Source organism: Aplysia californica, unplaced genomic scaffold (genome assembly GCF_000002075.1).
Source record: "Aplysia californica isolate F4 #8 unplaced genomic scaffold, AplCal3.0 scaffold00002, whole genome shotgun sequence".
In the NCBI taxonomy this organism is placed as follows: domain Eukaryota; kingdom Metazoa; phylum Mollusca; class Gastropoda; order Aplysiida; family Aplysiidae; genus Aplysia; species Aplysia californica.
This window is the reverse complement of record NW_004797272.1, coordinates 2551688-2571264: the sequence shown is the minus strand read 5'-3', so window position 1 is coordinate 2571264 and position 19577 is coordinate 2551688. Positions and strand designations below refer to the sequence as shown.

General features: G+C 40.0%; 1 protein-coding gene across 1 annotated transcript; it reads right to left on the bottom strand.

The window, feature by feature from the left end:
- Window positions 1-17836: 17836 nt before the first annotated feature.
- On the bottom strand, window positions 17837-18199 carry LOC106014212 (craniofacial development protein 2-like). Its single transcript, XM_013091439.1, has one exon. The coding sequence runs from the start codon at window positions 18197-18199 to the stop codon at window positions 17837-17839; it is 363 nt and encodes a 120-aa protein (XP_012946893.1).
- Window positions 18200-19577: the final 1378 nt, after the last annotated feature.

Here is a 19577-nt window from a genome sequence, read left to right as displayed (position 1 = left end):
ACCCCCCCCCCCCCCCCCTGCAGATATCTCAACTTCTTTTCAAGATAGATGATGATTATTTGTTTCTTCAAGGGCAAGACAAATGAACAGACTTCAAGATTTTTCCAATGACTCTATATGCCCAAAAATTAAAAATTGACCAGCGCCTGATTCCACCATGCCGTGACACCAATGAGACTAAGAGATTGACGCCAGATAGATGGAAAATTTGTCATTTTGAGACACAAGGAATGATGCCGTCGGATGTACAGTATTGTTAACTGTATTGTATATGTATATGAGCAGATGTGCCTGTGATTTATAGTCAGTCCTTTTATTAGTCATCTTTTTTTTTCCTTTTTGTCCACTACCTTCAAAATGACCTATGGTTGTGTCTGATTAGATATTTAATTTCGCTTCAGTACAGTGGACTGTTAAAAGTTTGTTACAGTGGAAACCCTTCTCCCTGCCCCTCTCACCCCCACATTTGATGACTATAATTGTCTCACTATTGCACTGTTGTCTTACTGTTTAAGGTTTGTTTTCAATATTTCTAAATGTGGTGATCTGTTGTCGGCGTTGTTATTATATATGCAAGTTTTTTTTTCAAGTGAAAGTTATCGTAGTCTACTCTGGAAATGTTTTGTATGAGTAACTATGAACATTTTAAGCCTATTTATGGCTTGTTTATTGATCCTGTTTGAAAGGAAGGATCTCATGTTTTCTCACCCGAGTCCCTTCATGATCATGGATTCTCACGTGTTATTGAACTCTCGTCTCTTCTGTGTTTTTATTCGGTCGTGTTGTGAGCCTTGGAACAGTTTATGCTTAATGATGTGAGGGATTACTCAGGGTAATTTTACTTATCTTCACTAACGACATCTTGCTTTGACACTGTTTTGTTTCTTAATGTTGAGCATGCTTTTTATTTTGCCTGTTTTGTTATGATAACTCGCAAGTCCTGCAAGACATTAAAACGCATTTGTTGAAGAAGTTAGGCATGTAGTTTGTACATGTAGCATTTTTCCACTTAGTGTAGCTTTAATTCAAGATATTTTTTTTTCCACTGGTTGCTGAGGGGGTTTGAGTAAAATAATGAATTGCTTAAACGAAAGGAATCTCATCTTAAGTTTCATTATTGCTGACCATTTGATGTGAATGCCTTGGGGTTTGACAAAGTCAAAATTCCTTTCATGAAATTGACAAAGAACTTCTAGTTCTCAGTATAATTGATTTGAAAGAATGTTGTGACCCAAGTTTGCTTTGAATTTGACAAAGCCATATCTTCTACACCCCCTGTGAAGTCAAGCTAGTGCTTACGAGTCGGTGATAAATCTTTTCCCTCTTCAAGGGACCAAGAAATATGTCATTATGAGAAGCACCTTATTAATTTTAAAAACTGCAACCCTTTTAAAAATCATTCAGACAAATATTTGAGCAGTTCTTCATGGGCTAAGTCAATGTGTGACGAAAGGATTTACTCTTTCACCTTTACAAATTTGCTCTGTGGGAATCTGGTGTTACATAAAAAAATAAAGGATGCAGTTCTTGACAGTCTAAACCAATGTATGATGAAAGGATTTACTCCTTTAACTTCACAAATTTACTCTTTGGGAGTCTAGTACATTTTAAAAAAAGATGATGTTTAGTCTGATGATTTACTATCATGAAGACGGCTGCCTTTTGAGCATAGTTCATCTGATAGCTGTGTCAGCAAAATTTGTTCTTTGTAATGCGGGTGGTGTTACTCTCACTGGCTTGAATTGATTTGAATAGAGACTAAAATACCCAGTCAGTATTGTACCACTTCTGCTCTCAGCCTAAGTCAGTCGCAGATGAAAATCTCCTTTTTTTAATACCACGGGACATGTTTTCCTTATGAGCACATTCAGATGATATAAAGATAGTGTAGGTAAATGTTCCAAAGCCTTTGTGTCTGAATTTGATGGCAAAGGGTCAAATTAGACAGGCGAAATTGAGTTCAGATGTGGACTTTGGTCACAGGTGTGTTTTCTTTCATTACGTTGTACTTTTTTTTTTAAACCTTTGAAGTGAAAAGACTGAGGGTGAGAATCATTAAAACTTGCCTCTTTGACTCATGTACAGGGCCTATAAAGACAGCATTCTCAATTTAAATGTTTGCAATTATTATGAATAAGAAGGTTTAACAACGATTGTGTCTAATAATTGTATTTCTAACTTTTTTGTTATTACTTTCATAATGTCAGTAATGTTTTTAATAAAGTTTTGTTGTTCTTTATTTTTTTGTTTTTCTTGGAGCACAGTGATTCTCACATTCACCAGATCACTATATTCACTTGAATCAATGTTTTGTTAGAACTTTCGTTTCTTATCAAATTTTCCAAAAAGCACCTTGTTTACTCTCAAATTCTCTTTGAATATGACAAATCAAATTTTACAATTGAGGTGGTTATAAATGTAAAAAAAAAAGACTTGTAGGTCCTATTCTGTTTTAAGATTTCAGCTTAAAAATGCTAGTTTTTGTTTTGTTTTTTTGTTTAAGGTTATTAATGAAAATACTTTATCCTGCTGATTCATCAGTTGTTTCAAGAAATTTACCTCTTTTTTTTTGTAAACGTAAATAGTTTTCTTAATTCTCAGCGCGGGGAGATAACTGCTTCACTGTACAAATTATGATCTACGTTTATTATGTATTATCTCTCTTCTCCTGTTTCGTGACCTATGACTTTTCTTACTGTTGTAAATAATGTGATCCTTGTTCAATTTTAATTTTGTTTAAAATTCATAGAAATGATGACAAAAGCCGCAAGAATCCGAAATCATGTACATGCATCACTGCTCAGTCTGTGTCACTTTTAAAACGAGTTTGCAGAGACATTTGTGTCATGACGTGGTGGAACCAGGCACTTGTCAATTTTTTATCGTATGCAGTTATTGGCATCATCTTAAGTCTATTCTAGTTCATCTGCCTTGCTTTTGAGGAAAAATTACAGAGCTCTGTTGTTAGAGGTAAAATTAGTGAGAAAATGGCCGCCACAGTTCGGTGACTTCTAAACCTGTGGTGTCTTTGGGAACTGTACATTTACATTTATGCCTTCGATCACAGTTTTGAGTAAAATCCACGCAGGAATCTGTTTTCCAATGGATATAAAAGGTGTTGATCCCTAAACAATAATTTTGACAAAAATTGTTCTACAGGCAGAAAATGCTTGTTTCTTCCATTTCATTATTTTGACGAGTGCCTGATTTCCCCACAGCGCCACGCAAGTATTTCTGGCATACTCCGAATGTAGAAAATTAGTATTTTTGGTCTAAGAAGCTTGATGGACTTTGTGTTGTTATTTTGATGGTATTCTCTTCAGACAGTTGAGAGCGGTAGATATCTTAGTTTTAGAAGCTTCCCTCCACTTAACCCTCCTAATATCAATGGCCGATGATGAATTTCGTTCTTAATGTTGAAGCCAATTTAATCAGCCGTACTTTGAGTTGCTATTTTGGTTTGATTATCCCATTTTTCATACTGCCAAGCATTTCAAGTCCTTCTCAAATGAGTTCTTCAAAGTATTTACATTCTACATTTTGAAAATTATAGTTTTTGGTCTGTACTTTTTTGGCTTGCGTGTTGTAAAGCATTATCCAAAATCATATTGAGAAATCATTTGATTCCCGACAGCATAGGCTATTTGATAGAGACACATAGATGGTTAATCCAGCCAGTTGTAATAGTACTCACGTGTGTATCAATTTTTATTTTGTTTTTAGATGGTTGAGTTGCAGTTTGACTTACACATTCAATTTAAAGGGAAAGCTTTACTTTTTTTGGTGTTGTATCGAGTTGAACACGGATAACTTGAACTTTAAGGGGGTGTGTCACTTGGTTTGGATTTGCCATAATTCGATTTATACGTGTTGCTGCATTGACATAGTTCCGATGAGTTGCTGCACAGTTGTAATTCTGAAGGAATTCAAAAAACATTATTTTCTACTACAGTTGATGGACAGCACAACTCCAAGCTGTTTTCAAAAGTCAATAGGATTAAAGTCATGGTTGCATTTCCAGCCATGATGCATTCCTGGTTGCTTTTTGTCAGTGTAATGAGCAATGAATGTGGATAATGCAATCCGCACAAAGTCAAGAGCCCGTTGATCTGAGTCCACACTCCCCTTCTCTTGTCTTCCATCTCTAACTCCTTAAAAAAAAAAAAATCAGATCCCCCTCCCCCGTGATTTGGCATGACTTACGACAGCAAGGTCTACCTTACCTTTCTATTCCTTTATTGCGCTGCTGTTTTGTTAACCATCAATTACATTGCACCTTCCAACTGTGCTGGGTTCACTCCATTGCTTGCATTAGGTCTGGAAGTTGCTGCTCTGAATTAGCCTGGTCCTGACAAATTATGTTTTTGGAAGGTTCAGGTTTTTAGCTTCTGTCACAAATGTCAGGTTTAGTTCATCATGTGATCATCCCTAGTTCTAAGAGTGTTTGAATTATCCTTGTTTTCGTCAAGTGTCTTTTGTTTTATATTGAAATGGCTGAGACTGAAATATCAAATCGAGTTAAGACCCATATTTAGAAATATGCTTATCATTGTAGTTTTGCATTCTGCTCTTTAGTTGTTTTTTTTTATCAAGATATGGTTTAGTACTAGAATACATGGACTCCTCAGTGTAAGAATCTGTCATTGATCACTTTTCAAATTGGTGTATGGCAAAGTCTCACACTTGGCAGTTGATTTGTTGCACGACGTGTTCAGCTAAGATTTTTTTCTATTTTAATGTGTACACACTGACTGGTGATGCTGTAGAACTGAGTCTTTGTACTCAGTGAGGTGAATGATTGGTGCTTGCACCACTGACTCCGCATGATTTCTGGTCTCCCCAGGCTAGCAGGCTAACACATTATGTCGCTGTGATTGTTTTATAAACAAGTTTTATGAATGAACATGTTTTTATTTTCACTTGCTCAGTGTAAGATTTGATCATACGTCACTTTTCAAAACAGTGAATGGTTGAGTCTTACCTTGAGCCGTTTGTCTTTTTGGAGAAGGGTTTTATAGGCTGTGCATGCACCATTTAGAGGACAAGAGATCTGACTTATGTCGTACACTTAACTAATTGTTTTTTACTTTGTGCTGTCCTCCTTTTAGTTTTGAAAGAAATATAAAGTTATAGAATCTAGTTACGGCATAGAGGAGCTGGTCCTTTTCCAAGCTTGTTAACTGGTATTGGTAGGGTAACGATTGTTATATTTTAATTATACTCATATTTTCTGTAACTGTAATTTTTTTAACCAGATAATTTTACATGACGGGTGGAAGCATTGAAAGTGAAACTCCTTTTATTTGTGGCTTGATAATTTCCTTTTATCACTTATAAATTAATATTATACTTTAAAAGATTTTTTACTAAACTTACAACTTTTCTCATCAGTTCTGAAGGCACTGCGTTCTGCAATTTGTTATTGATCTTCACAGAGTTTATTTTTTGTAGGATTTACTTGAACAGTGGGCTGTATTACTGGATTTTCCTGTATTTGTATAGGAAGTCTGCAACAGTCAACTTGCACTGCTTTACCCAGATTTCTGAAAGCCACAAAGAGATTAATATCATGAGTCAGCTGAATATACTTGTACCTATTAAGTTGTGTGAGTATATTTATATGTGTATATATATATGTACATATGCGTCAGTTGTCAGTCTTATTTGGGGCTTTGGTAACTATTTTGTTTTGTCTTTCATGATCCTGTCCTTTCTGATATTTCATGGAGTGACTGCTATCACAACGGGTTGCATTATCATCACAGCTGCCAGCTCAGTCACAAAAATGAATAAACTCAAAAAGTGTGCCGTATGACATTATACTATTTGTTTTTTTTTCATGTAGATTTGTTTTTGTTTTGTTTTGTTTTAATCTGATCTTCTCTTTTGTGTTGGAGTCTTTACAGAATTACACAGCAGGTGGTTGGCGGGTGTTCTGGTGTGTTTTGCTCCTTCTTTCCTATCAAACATATGAATCTGTCTTCCTTATAAATCTCTCCTCCTTTTGTTTGTTTGTTACTCTCTTGTAACACTTCTAATGTTCAGCGCTTGTATGACTCAATTGTGTTGCAAGTGCCATAAAACTATTCTTGTAAAAAAAAAAAAAGAGCAATGATTGACCTGTGTATTTGTTATGTTAGTGCCTTTCTCTTTTCCTTGAATATTATGTGGTTGTTTGGAGGATGCCACTCGTTTCTTGTTGCAGGTTCTACTTTTCTTTCCCTTGCTTCTGTTGTTTCTGTTTGTCAGTCTGTCTTATTCTTTGCGTGCATTAAATGACTGATATTATGTCCATGTACTTCTCTTTATTCAAATAGACTGAATGAATGATATGTACCCAGGGGCTTTTATGTTAACGGGTGGGTGGTTGGAGAGTTCCACTGGTAGGTTCCCCTGTTATTTCTGTCTGTCTGTCTTATTCTCTCCATGGACTAATTAATGTTTTCTTTGCTCAAACATACAAAGTACAAAGTGGATGGGACGTACCCATGGGCAGTAAGTGGCAAAGTTTGCCCTGCCAGAATTGATCTCATTGGCCTAAGCAAAAGCCACAGATCATCTTAATCCTATTTTTTTTTCTCTGTGGCTTAAGAAATATGCTCATCTGCAGATGCATCGAGGACGCTCCATTAACTCAGTATCATGTCCAGCAGCTGGACTATGGAGCGGATGGCCCAGGCCTGATTCACAGAGTAGGCGTTCTTGAACGGGGGTCGCTTTGTGTGTTTTTTAAAGGCTCTCAACGTATTTTGGATCTGTCTTATCCAGTGGCGTCGCGTGGGTTGCAGACAAGGTGGTGCATAATTGGAAAGTGAGCAAATTAGCTATAGGCTTACTAGCTACTATTAAAATTGTAATGAGCGGTTGGCGGGCGCTCTGGTGGGGTCTGTTCTTTCTATTGCTTTCTGCAAGTCTCTGTGCGTGTTTGTGTGTGCGTGTGTGTGTGTGTGTGTGTGTGTGTGTGTGTGTGTGTGTGTGAGAGAGAGAGAGAGAGAGAGAGAGAGAGAGAGAGAGAGAGAGAGACACACACACAAACAAAGAGAGAGTGAGTGTGATGGCATATATATACAAATAGATGATTCATCTTGATTTCTAGAGAAAGTCAGTTAGAATCTGCAGGATATCCCGTAATATACATCTACCGATATTTACAACTGTTTCCAGATGAAACCGCTTAAAAGCTGCAATAAAATGAAACAATACTTACAACTCACTATGCTCACAATCTGAGAAGATTTAAAGAAAACTTTCCTCTATTTTGCATTTGTTACTCTCTCGTAACACCTCGAATCTCCGTCACCTACCGTACAACTCTTTTTTAAAACGAAATTATCCTTATCTCCCCTCCTTTTTGTGTTTGTTACTCTCTTGTAACACCTCTAATCTTCGGCACGTATATGACGTAATTGTGTTGCAAATGCCGTAAAACACTTATTAAAACGAAACAACTTCAACCCCGCTTGTCTTTGCCAACTCAGGCTGCATCCCAGCAGACAGACGGAGATACTCGATACGACAAAACATACGACAAAACATAATTCCCAGGCGAGAATCGAGCTCATGTCTTTTTCGTGCCAGGGCGAAGAACCAGACTAGGAAACGGTGCGAGGACTGGGATACACCTGTCACACCCGGCGTCTGTCTGAGAAACGAGAAACCTTACTCGCAAGTTGGTGGAGCAACGAGCTGTCCCGGTGGTTGGAGTGAATCAAAGTTATGTTCTGTCCTTCTAAAAAAGACGGGGGTGAGGGGGGGGGGGTCCTTAACACTTACAGTACCGAAGTCTCTTAGAGTTTAAAAAAACAAACAACCCTCAAGTACCGCACCTATTTAGAACGCTGAAGCCGTGGTAGAATAAAAAAAAAAATTCAATAAACATTGGCAGCCCAAGGACTACTCTTTAAAAATTCATAACAGGTTCATCTACCATTCAGCTATCATACAGAATGACATCCTTTGGTATTTACTTCAACTTCAGCGCAGTGCGTCCGTTCTGTTTTGTGTGCCTGGTTGCGTCGGCGACTAAAGTCGCCTGCAGTAGTGAGCGCACACTACGGCCTGCGACTAAAGTTGCCAACGGTACTGTACGTGTTAAAAAAACAACAACCCGCAACCAAACAAACTTTTAATAGAATATACACTACATGTATTTATAAAGGATGATGCTACGCTTTATCATTTTCAAAATCTCAAATCCAACTCAAAACAGCACCAAACGTAAACGATAATACATACATGTATTAACAAAACCGTTGTATTCTTTCAATGAAAGGTATTTTGGTCCTACTTCTTTTCTTTTCCCTTGGTTGTCTGAGTCTGTCTCGTCCTTCCCCTGCACCGGACAGCCGCTCTCGAGTACATTTTGTAATGTTGATGCTCTTCTTTTTACTCATACTCGAACAATCAGTTGTGCTGTGTCTGATTTAGGAACCCATAGAGATCTAGTCGGTTGTGACTCACCTCTGGGCGGAGAAGGCAGTGGAAGAGTGCGGCCGAGAGGGGGCATTCTTTACTGTATTAGTTGAGTGACTCATGCACTTTTAGATACTAGTTTTAGTAATTTGATCGTCTTGTCTTTATCATGCCATTAGAGAGAGAGAGAGAGAGAGAGAGAGAGAGAGAGAGAGAGAGAGAGAGAGAGGGAGAGAGAGACAGACACACACACACACACACACACAGAGAGAGAGAGAGAGAGGGAGAGGGAGAGGGAGAGGGAGAGGGAGAGACTGAGAGAGAAAGAGAGACAGACAGACAGGCAGACTGGTGTTTGTGCTAGATACAAGGACTACTATGAGTATAGTAGTCCTTGGCTAGATACTAATGTGACACAAAGTGAACGTACAGGATTATTGCTAAGTGTAAAGAAAACAAAATGTTTTGTAACACAGGTATCTTAAAAACTTAGTTTAAATCTTAAGAAAAGTTGAAACATTCAAACAGGTCCTATAGTTTAAATAAATAAATAAATAAATGAATATATAAATAATAGATATATAGATATATAAATAAATAATAAATACCATTTTATTGATTCCGGAACGGGCATTTGGGTTACAATGGCAAACATACATACACAAATACATAATTATAATTACTTACATGCATATAAATACACGCATAAACACATACTATATAAATACACAGTTTGTTGGATATCAATTCGTCCAATGCCAAATGTTCCATTATAAATAAAACGAAGAACTGCAATAGCTGAAGACATTTTCAATGAAACGTGTCCTGTCTTGAAAAAATGAACATCTCAATGACATCCAAAATGCAAGTTTGAAACCCTCCTATATGGCCGTGAATGTTGAACAAATCCCGAAAACAGTGAAAATAGAATAGAAGCAACAGAAATTGTGGTTTCTTGGATGACTGTAGGGAATTTCAAAGAAGGAAAACAATTCAAATGAGGTAGTACTGAAAAAAACCCTCGTGGGCTGCTCACTAATGAAAGCAATTAGGAAGAGACACCTGCAGTTTGTTACACACTCAATGAGTACTCTGGATAAGATCTTGACCGGCAGCCTCTATGCAGATTGGTTTAAGACAATCCAAGACAGCAAAGTCAGACGCTTGCAGTGGATCTTCTGCCCAGGACATGAAGGAGTCAAGGGAAATGAAAGAGCAGGTAAGCTAGCAGTAGCCTTGCAGGCTCCTAAAACATAGAGGGAGTGCTTACCTTTGACCCTCCAGCTGTGGTAGCCATTGTGCGAGAAAACCTAGCCAGCAGCCGTGACGAGGACTCCTTCACGAAGGAGGTTGTGATTGCGAAAGGAGTGCAGCTTGGTGAAGGTAGGAAGGGCAGGCTACGTTACCCCATCAGACGCTACAACAACCAGCTAATGATGGAGACAATCAGCCTGCCCACACTGAAATGGACCATCATGAAGAGGGGCGATGAAGCATGGAGCATCCTGTCTTCCTAAGACCCCAGTTCTAGATTCAAGTAATTCAAGTAAGTACATGCAGTTTCTTGGACACTTGATTCAGCATAAAGGCCTTGAACATCTTTCTCTCACTGTAATAATGGAAGGCAAGCGAGGCATGGCCAAGACCCAGAGCAATTTGCTTGGAAAACGTGAACAGATGGGTGACATGGAAAAGACAAGGATAATGTGATTTTTTTCTTCTTCAGAGTATCCGAGCAGAGAAATGAAGGAACTATAAACGTCGATGTCTGTTTCAGGATCTTGAAGTTGATGATGGTGATGATGATGATGATGATTTTTTGTTGTTTCCTTAATGGGCCTGGCGGACACCACAAAGAAATCTGCGAGCGAGAGCGAGGCTCTTTTTCGGCTTCATTGTCAATATGCTTAGCTGCACCTTCACTCGTCCAAATAACTCCATTCGAATTGCAATTGTTCCAGGACATTCAAACATATGTTTGACATCCTCCATTTCATGGCCACATCTTCGGCAACATGGGCTGAGCTCTTCATTTACAAAGTTCTTATACCATCTTAAGCTCCAATGATGGTCCGACCGCAGTCTACATCTTCCAGGAGCTGGTACTTAGCTGTACATGGTGGGTCTCTGATTTCCTTCTTGATCATTGGAAAAACTCCTCTGTATGTTGTTGGTCGTCTGTCTCCTTCAATCTCTCTGGCTTCATTAGCAGCTTGGTCTGCTGCCTCATTTCCTTCCATTTCAACATGGCTTGGAATCCACAGGATTTTTATTGTGGCTGTGGCTTCACTGAACTTGCGCGCAAATCATTCATGTCCGAGCTGTTGCCTAAGCAACCCCTTGCAGAGGGACTGATGATGGTGATGATGATGATGATGATGATGATGATGATGATGATGATGATGATGATGATGATGATGATGATGGACGTTAGGTAATAACTTTTTAGACCACACTTGCTTTTGAATGTCGACCTTGGGCCCATTGATGAAATTCACTAAGTAATTGTTACGCCCCAGCACCTTGAAGAAACTGCAAAATGGTAAGTATAAAAAGTTCACGCTCCCAGCAACACATTAAGGAGGCGGGCTGCCTCAATCCTACCTGTCAGGACCAGCCCGGATTGAGAGGACGTGCAAGGTTCCAGCAGACAGATGGTGATAGCTGAGATAGCCCAAAAATAATGAATTAAAAAAAAATATCCTTACATGAAAACCGAACTCAAGTTTTCTGCGTGCAACTGCGGAGAGCTTAACCGTTACATTATAAACACCGGTCTGGAGATGCTATGTTGGTAAATAACACACACACACACACACACACACACACACACACACACACACACACACACACACACACACACACATACACATTCACACGCACACACATACACAAACGAAAAAAAAATGTGTTTCAATGAAAAGGGGTCAAAGGATACACTTCATTTCTTTCTCCTGATTTCCTTCAACCTTCTTGCTCCTGTGATATGGTGACTGGGATAGTCGCCTTGCAGTTAAATGAAGTGACTTCGATTTCTGAGTTGGAAAGTTGGGAATTTGACCGCACCAGCCGGTAGAAACAGCTTTTCTTTTAGGTCATATAAGTTGTGTCTTCTTCTACTTCTTCCTCTTCCTCTTCCTCTTCCTCTTTCTTCTTTCCTCTTCTTTCCTCTTCTTTCCTCTTCTTTCCTCTTCTTCTTTCCTCTTCTTTCCTCTTCTTCTTTCCTCTTCTTCTTTCCTCTTCTTCTTTCTTCTTCTTCTTTCCTCTTCTTCTTTCCTCTTCTTCTTTCCTCTTCTTCTTTCCTCTTCTTTCCTCTTCTTTCCTCTTCTTCTTTCTTCTTCTTTCTTCTTCTTTCTTCTTCTTTCTTCTTCTTTCTTCTTCTTTCTTCTTCTTTCTTCTTCTTTCTTCTTCTTTCTTCTTCTTTCTTCTTCTTTCTTCTTCTTTCTTCTTCTTCTTCTTCTTCTTCTTCTTCTTCTTCTTCTTCTTCTTCTTCTTCTTCTTCTTCTTCTTCTTCTTCTTCTTCTTCTTCTTCTTCTTCTTCTTCTTCTTCTTCTTCTCTTCAGGTGTCAGGTCTGGAGTTGACATTGACTATCATGTGACCCCATTCCTTCCTGCTGTCTTCTTGATCAGTGTAGTTTTTCTCTAGTTTTAGTTTTAGTAGATTTTTTTTGGCGCTCACAACTGCATAAGTTCATATGAGCGCCAGAAGATTAGAGGTGTTACAATAGAGTAACAAACATAAAAAAAGAAGAAGGGGAGATAAGGACGAAAGATGTTTGATAGGAAAGAAGGAGCAAACCACACCAGAGCACCCACCAACCACCCACTGTTTTTCTCTTTGTATTATTCGTTGCTAAGCTGTTCAGGCTATCTGTGTATTTTGTTCTTTGTCTTCCTCTACTCTTCTTTCCCTCTATTTTTCCACGCAGGAGCAGCTTTTCCAGTCCATGTTATCTATTTATATGGCCAAAGAATCCCTATTGCCTTTTTCTGATGGTTCTTATTATGGATGATTCTCATCCTGCCGGAGCACTTCTCTGCTTGTTTTTCTTTTTTTTATCCATGAGATCCTGAGTATTCTCCTTAAATTCCACATTTCAGCGGCCCCCAGTCTTCTCAATAAATATGTCTTTTTTTAGAGCCTAGCTCTAGCATCCATACAAAAGGATTGATCATAAGTACGTTTTCAGGGTTCTTATTTTTGCGTTCACTGTTATGTTTCTATTTGAGAGGATAGGTTTCATCTTGCTGGAAGTTTCTTTGATATTGCAATCCTCATTTTTAACTCGGTGTCACTTTTTGTATCTGGTATCATTGTACAACAAAGGTGTTTAAGTGGTGTCTGTAGGGGGGCAAAACATCTACTCAACCCCCCCCCCCCCCCCCCACAAAAAAACCACAACAACAACAAACAAACGAAACTGCTCTCTATTTTACTGTGAATTCTAGCTTTTCCTGTTATATTTATTACAGCCACTGTATCGATTTGCTTCGATTTGAAACCCAAACGTACAAACAATTACAAACAAAAGAACAAACAGAGGCATAAATAAGTGGTGGTTCTGTATACAACTAGAGAGAGCTTCGGACTGGAAATACAGTCGGAATTGTCAAAGACAGCCATCCAAAGTCAATGAGAAAGGGAGCCGTCTTACACAATGTAACAATAATGCAGAAATCAGAGGGAAATGGGAAGCGGCCGTGCTTGTACAGGTGATTGTTTTTCACAGGTTTTGACTGTATCTAGCAAAGCTTCAGAGTGACAAGCGTGGGTGATTGGCGGGTGCTCTGGTGTGGTTTGCTTCTTTTTTCCTATCAACCATCTATCGTCCTTATCTCCCCTTCTTCTTTTGTATGTTTGTTACTCTCTTGTAACACCTCTAATCTTCTGGCGCTCATGTGACCTTGTGCAGTTGCAAGCGTCGTAAAACCTTTTATAAAACTAAAGTAAGAGTGACAAGCAACAAGTTAATTTTTACCATGCTGGGTCTTAATTCAACAATTTGGCTTTCAGTGTGCACCATGTCCGCTGAAAACCTTTAATGTGGTGCAAGTGTTTCCCTTCAGTAGCGCGTGACAATCAAAATGAAGGAACATTTGATACTTCGAAAGGGTTGAGGTTAGGTTCGTGCTATCATCTAAACAGCGACCAACTGTTTTCTCAGAAAAAAACAACAACAAATAAGACGAAGAGAAAATCACTCAAATTAAAGCTATCCATACACGTTTGCACGGTATAAAGAAGAATATTCATCCACTAAAATGAGGATGCGGTTTTTAGCAATCTGACCAGCACTTTAGATCGAAGGAGAGTTGGCCAGTTTTGATTCATATAAAGGGACGCCTTTATGTCGTATATTCAATATTCTAAAAATAAACCTAGAAAAATACGTTAGCAATTCCCTCGAGAAGTTTTTGTAGAGACTTGAGAGCGCCACCCAGTCGAGAAAACAGCGCCAACATGACACAGAACAGGGTAAAAAGCCAACGTTTTGACATGTCGTGTGGTGTTTGGAGGGTGGAATGTTTCACTTGTCTGATATTTATTTCACGCTTTTTTTTCTCTCTCAGGCTTTCTTCTGGTTTCCAGCGTTAGAGGGTCTTAACTGTGTTAATTTGTTTCTCGTTACAACTCCACCCTATTTTCCTGTTGGTTTAGAAAAAGGAAATCAATCATTGGGGGACAAAATAAAAGTAAAAATCATGGTGTTTGAAATGGAACACAGGGGCATAAATTCTGATAGTTGAGCATTTGCAAGACTTTTCCCCCCTATTTTGTTTTTCTTTCATCTTCTGGTTATTTTAGACTCTCCCTCCTCCAGTTTTTTGTTGTTCCATTTTGTTTCTTCTCTCACGGTCGCAAACACAGTGTTGAAATACCCAGAATTTATCTATAGCTTTTCGTTACAAATGAAGCAAAACTTAAAACTAAGCATTGGGTTTCTTTAGCGTTGGTCTTGTCGAAAAAGGGATGAAAGAAAACAATATGCGGGAAAATTGTTAGAGGAATAATGAGTCTTCAAATAAAGCGGCTCTCTACACCTCTTGCATCAAACCTGCTTTGCACAGTAGGACTAAAGTCTCAATGAAGGTGTTCCCCTGTTGATAAATATCTCCCCAGGGCTTTTTAATCACAAGGTGCTTGGCTAATGTTAGATATCCGCCCTCCGCCCCCTCCCTCCTCACCCTTCCACATTCACACATAACCCATAGGTCTTAACAACGAGCTAATACCCCGATAGGCTTTATGTCTTACAGCCGTCAGGCGAGGCAAGAACGGCACTATCTCATACCATTATGTAGAGCCATAGGCCTGGTCGATGAGTCGATGACCCGTGCCCCCATCCCATTCATTTATTTTGCACCACCTGATCAAATTTACTCGGACTTTGCTACTTTCCAGGCGCCCACGAGTCTTGGGATTCCCGACCTCCGAGTGTTAACCGCACGCAAACTGCGAGAAACCGCGAGAGAAACCGCTAGGAGCTGCCCAAGAAGACGCCAGGGATTATCCCAGAGCACTCTCACACTATTTGCGCCGTGACTGCTGCTCTGGGGAGTCCATGGCGTGGATTTGATTATGATGTGACACGCTAAAAAATGAGCATCTTTCCAGAGCTTTGGCCACCAGTTGGAGAGATTGAGATACGAGTAGGAGGGGCACCCAGCAAGGAAGAGAAGAGGTTGGAAGGGAAGACACACATAGCTTGAGTGGTTTGTGGAAAGTAGCGAGGTAAAGATGATGGGACAGAGGCACGGATACACATTATTGTTACTATAATTGTATACTAAAGATATTACAATTCCTCGCCATTTTGAAATATTATCCCCCATCCTCGCCCCCTCTCTGGAAATATCCCCGGATTCTCGATAAAATCATCCCCAACACCAAACCAGACAAAACAAAAGCCTGTCAAGCAACAGAAAGGAAAACAACAGATGAACAAACAAACAGCCACAAGCCGTGTCATGATCGATAAGATTATCTCCCTCCTGTGGCCACGTAATTTGCTGTAAATCAAAATTCTAATTTTTAGGCCTATTACGTCATTTATAGCTCCATCTTTTTGTGGAGAAGGAAACGGTGGATCTCTAGATAATTCATTTAGGTAAATTTATTAACAATTTTGATTTACGGTTGGTTATACCTCCACGGGATTAAATTCAAAGGATTCATAGAATTCGTGATCTTGCTACTGTGTAGCGTTGAGTCCTCCCTATGCAACAAACGTCTGAAAGTCTTTTTTATTTTGTTTTTGTAGGAGTTTTACGTCACTTGCAACACAATTAGGTCATATAATATGTGCCGGTAATTAGAAGCGTTACAGGAGAGTAACAAACGCACACAAAAAGGAGGAGGATTAAAGATGTTTGATATGAAAGAAGGAGCAAACACCATCTGTCTTGAAGTCTGACGACTCACTCTTGAGGCTGAGATAGGAGTAAGAAAAACAAACACAGGGAGGAGGAAGAGGAGCCCGGAGGAGGAGGAGAAGCAGGAGGAAGAGGAGGAAAGGTTGAATGAAGATCACATTGACGAAATAAGGAGCATGATCGGTTGTAGCGAAGGATGTTGAGCATTTTGACTCTGAGGTTGAGTAAGACGGGGTGTGACTTAAACTGAATATTTATGAAGGGACGACGTTTTAACCCCTTCAGGGCTGAGGCTTTTTCATGTATACTTGTACATACAAGATAAAACGTACAGTCAAGAGAGATTCAAACAAAGAGAAAATACCATTCACGTAAATAAGGATATACAAGTGCACACATTACAATTACATTTTCTTAAATAAATGTTCTCTGTAATATACCAGTTGAAAATATAACGCTGGACCAGTTTGGGAGATTAATAATATACATGTGCATCTACACAGCAATGAAGTGGTTAAGGAGGTATCCCCTCCGTTGAGTAGAGACGAAGAGTTATGGATAGAATCTGTCCCCGAAGACTCCAGTTCTGGAATCAAGTAATCAATTTTTAAGGAAGTGCGGTTAGACAAGGCGAAACGTTTGGCTTCATTTAGATAAGTATAAGATTATTCTGCAGATTCCGCATCAGAGACAGCTTACTGACCATAGAGATCTTGCATCTTTGGTCAGACTCTTCATCAGTGCTCACAGAAGACGTGAGTCTCATTCCCAAGTAGGAAAGAGTTCTACATCGTGTATTAACGCCAACTTGCCTCTCTGATAAGGTGTATCCCAGTACTCAGCAAAGGTTGGCTTTGACAGCAGCCTGCTTTCAAAATGAGCTAAAAATATTATATCAATAGAGAGTTGCCCTTCGTGGAAGACTTGGCAGTTTGTTTCATCATAGGTGGCCTTCACAAGCTTGAAAATTCTGGCAGGTATTCCATAATGGCGCATGAGTTTCCACAGTGTTTCCCTGTCCACGTTGTTGAATACTTTCCCAGGTATGGACAGGAGTGATATGCCTCTGTAGTTGTTACAATTGCTGACGTCTCCTTTCTTTGGTAGCTTTATGAGATGGCCTTCCTTCCAGTCTGATGGCATTTCCTCCTCTTGCCTAACCTCAAGGGCTTCCGGTGGTATATGGTCGGGTCCAGCTGCCTTGTCGGACTTCAGTGCTGTTACAGCTGCATCATTGTCCTCTCTCGAAGGTGGTTCCGTAACGCTTGGGAGGTCATTTCTAGTTGGAAGAATTTCTGGCTGGTTTTCCGGAGGTGCTCTGTTCAAGAGTTGATCAAAGTGTTCTCTCCATCGGTTCAGTTGTCCCCCTGGGTCAAAGATAGTCTTTCCCCTTTTGTCTTTCACTGGTAGAGTAGGCTTGATGAACCTACCTGAAAGAGTTTTTGTTGTCTGGTGTACAATCTGCAAGTGTCCGTCTGTTGCTGCTTTCTCTGCCTTTCGGCCAGGCCATTCAGGTAGGTATTCTTTACCTTCTTGATGGAATTCATCACCTCCCGGTTTACTTTGGTGTGCTTTTACTGTACAGCGAGTTTCTCAGTTCGGGTTCGGCTGTTGTTGACGTGGGTCTTCAGCTCTCTTCTTCTTTTGACTTTGTCAAGAGAGACCTGTGAAATTCATTCTTTCCTGGGGATGACTTTGGGTCCTAGGGTGCTCTGGCAAGTTGCACTTACTGCCTCTTTTATCTTGTTCCAGTGTTCGTTTTCTTCACTTTCATCCAGATCCTGAAGGATTTGAAATTAGTTCTTCAGTTCCAACTTGAGTTCATTTTTCTTTATTGGGTCTTTCAGAAGGCTCACTTCATACTTTTGGCGACTTCCAATTGTGATTTGTGCATATCTGTTCAGTTTCAGTTTCATCTTCCCAAAGATCAATTGTGGTCTGATGCTACGTGTGCTCCTCATAAGACTCGGGCGTCCTCTAGTGAGCGTCTTAACTTTCGGGAGATGCAAAAATGGTCAATCTGGTTTTCTGTTGGTTCATCCAGGGAGACTCAAGTGGCCTTATGAATCCTTTTATGTGGGAAGATTGTTCCTCCAATAACCAAGTTGTTGAATGCACAAACGTTATGGAATCTTTCTCCGTTGTCATTTGCCTCTCCTAATCCATATCTGTCCATGATTTCCTCACAGTGACCATAGTCCGAACCTATCTTTGCATTTAGGTCTGCCATGACAATGTTGATGTTGTTACCTGGAAGTTTGTCGATCATACTCTGCAGAGGGTTGTAGAAGTCATCTTTATTCTCCTCTTCTGCACCATTGGTTGGGGCATACACTTGTATGATGTTCATGTTTATGACTGTCTTCCTACCATCTCTTTCCTTGAGATATTTCTTAATTCCTAATGAGGCCATGATGATCCATGGACCGTGCGCTTCCCAGCCCCTGAATGTCTTTTGAGCTGTTTTGGTTATGATCATCCCTACTCCTCCCTGTGTGGTCCATCACTGTCATTTCCTGAATAAATGAAAAGCTCCCCCTCTTTCATTCGCTTCTGTCCAGACTGGTTCTAGTGGGTCTCGCTGATTCCCAATATGTGTAGGTGGTATTGGTGCATCTCTTGGAGGTCCTGTGCAGTTTTTACAGCCTCGTAAAGGGGCCTAACGTTCCACGATCCAATCCAGAGAGATTTGGACTTGGATGATAGTGGAGGCATCTGCCCAGCAGCTTCTCTTCGGCTTTTACTGCCTCGTATCATGGACTCTCCATTTGGAGAAGATCCACGTCCAGCCAAGCAAAGACAATGGTTTTTGCTTGCATGTGTTTCTGTAACAGGTTCTTTTTATGAGAGAGGTTGTTAGCCTCGTGACTCAACCCCTAACCTGGAGGGAGGATGGCTGTTTCAGGAGTCAGAACTTGGTTCGCCATTTAGTCGCCACGTACGACACGCTAGCACCACGTCAGTCCTATCCTTCTCAATTCCGGGACTGCACGGCAGCCCTTTAGAGGCGCACGTTCTTTATCATTGTGAACACAAATGAAAAAGAAAACAGCTGTAAATTTAACAAACTATAAGTTTCAAGTAAATGTGAATAAATTGGATAATATAATGTGCATCTGAGCTTAGACACTCTCTGTGGTTTGCGTGCCATCAAAGGGGCTGTGCCTCCTCCTGGTATGCAATGTGCCTATTTTCTAGAATTATCTAAAAAATAAATAAATCAATAAATAAATAGAAAGGAATAACAATCGCTACGTTTTCTCTGAGTTGTAATCTACGACGATCTCCCCCGGTAGCGAGCTCGTGCAAACGATATGTGTGGGTGCGTATTCGGTTCCCAGAAAGACACAAATCAGCAAACAAACAGCACAGAATCACATTTTTGCTAGCTTTCTTGAGCAATAAATAATGTGGCTGCAATGCATTTTTCGTTTCCAGGCCAGTGGAAGGATATAAAATTGTCCATGAATGACACAGGAAAAAGGCGCAGAAGACCTCGCGGGCCAGGATACAGAGATACATATGTCATCACCCGAGAAATAAACACCTCCAAATCGACTCCCAAGGACGCGTTCACACGTTTTCGTATCTCGCCTGCATGTACCCACGGTGGAAAATCACAGTTGGCTCCGAGTGTCAGAAACGATACAATCAAGTTTCTTTCGTTCCTCCTGTGTCTGTCTGTCAGTCTGTTTGTCATAGTGCGCCTCTCTCGTCTCTCGGTCTCTTTTAAGCTTTACGAGAGAGAGAGAGAGAGAGAGAGAGAGAGAGAGAGAGAGAGAGAGAGAGAG

Bases quoted from the DNA above. Each gene is read 5' to 3' on its own strand.
- LOC106014212 (XM_013091439.1), bottom strand. From the start codon at position 18,199: ATGGCCTCATTAGGAATTAAGAAATATCTCAAGGAAAGAGATGGTAGG.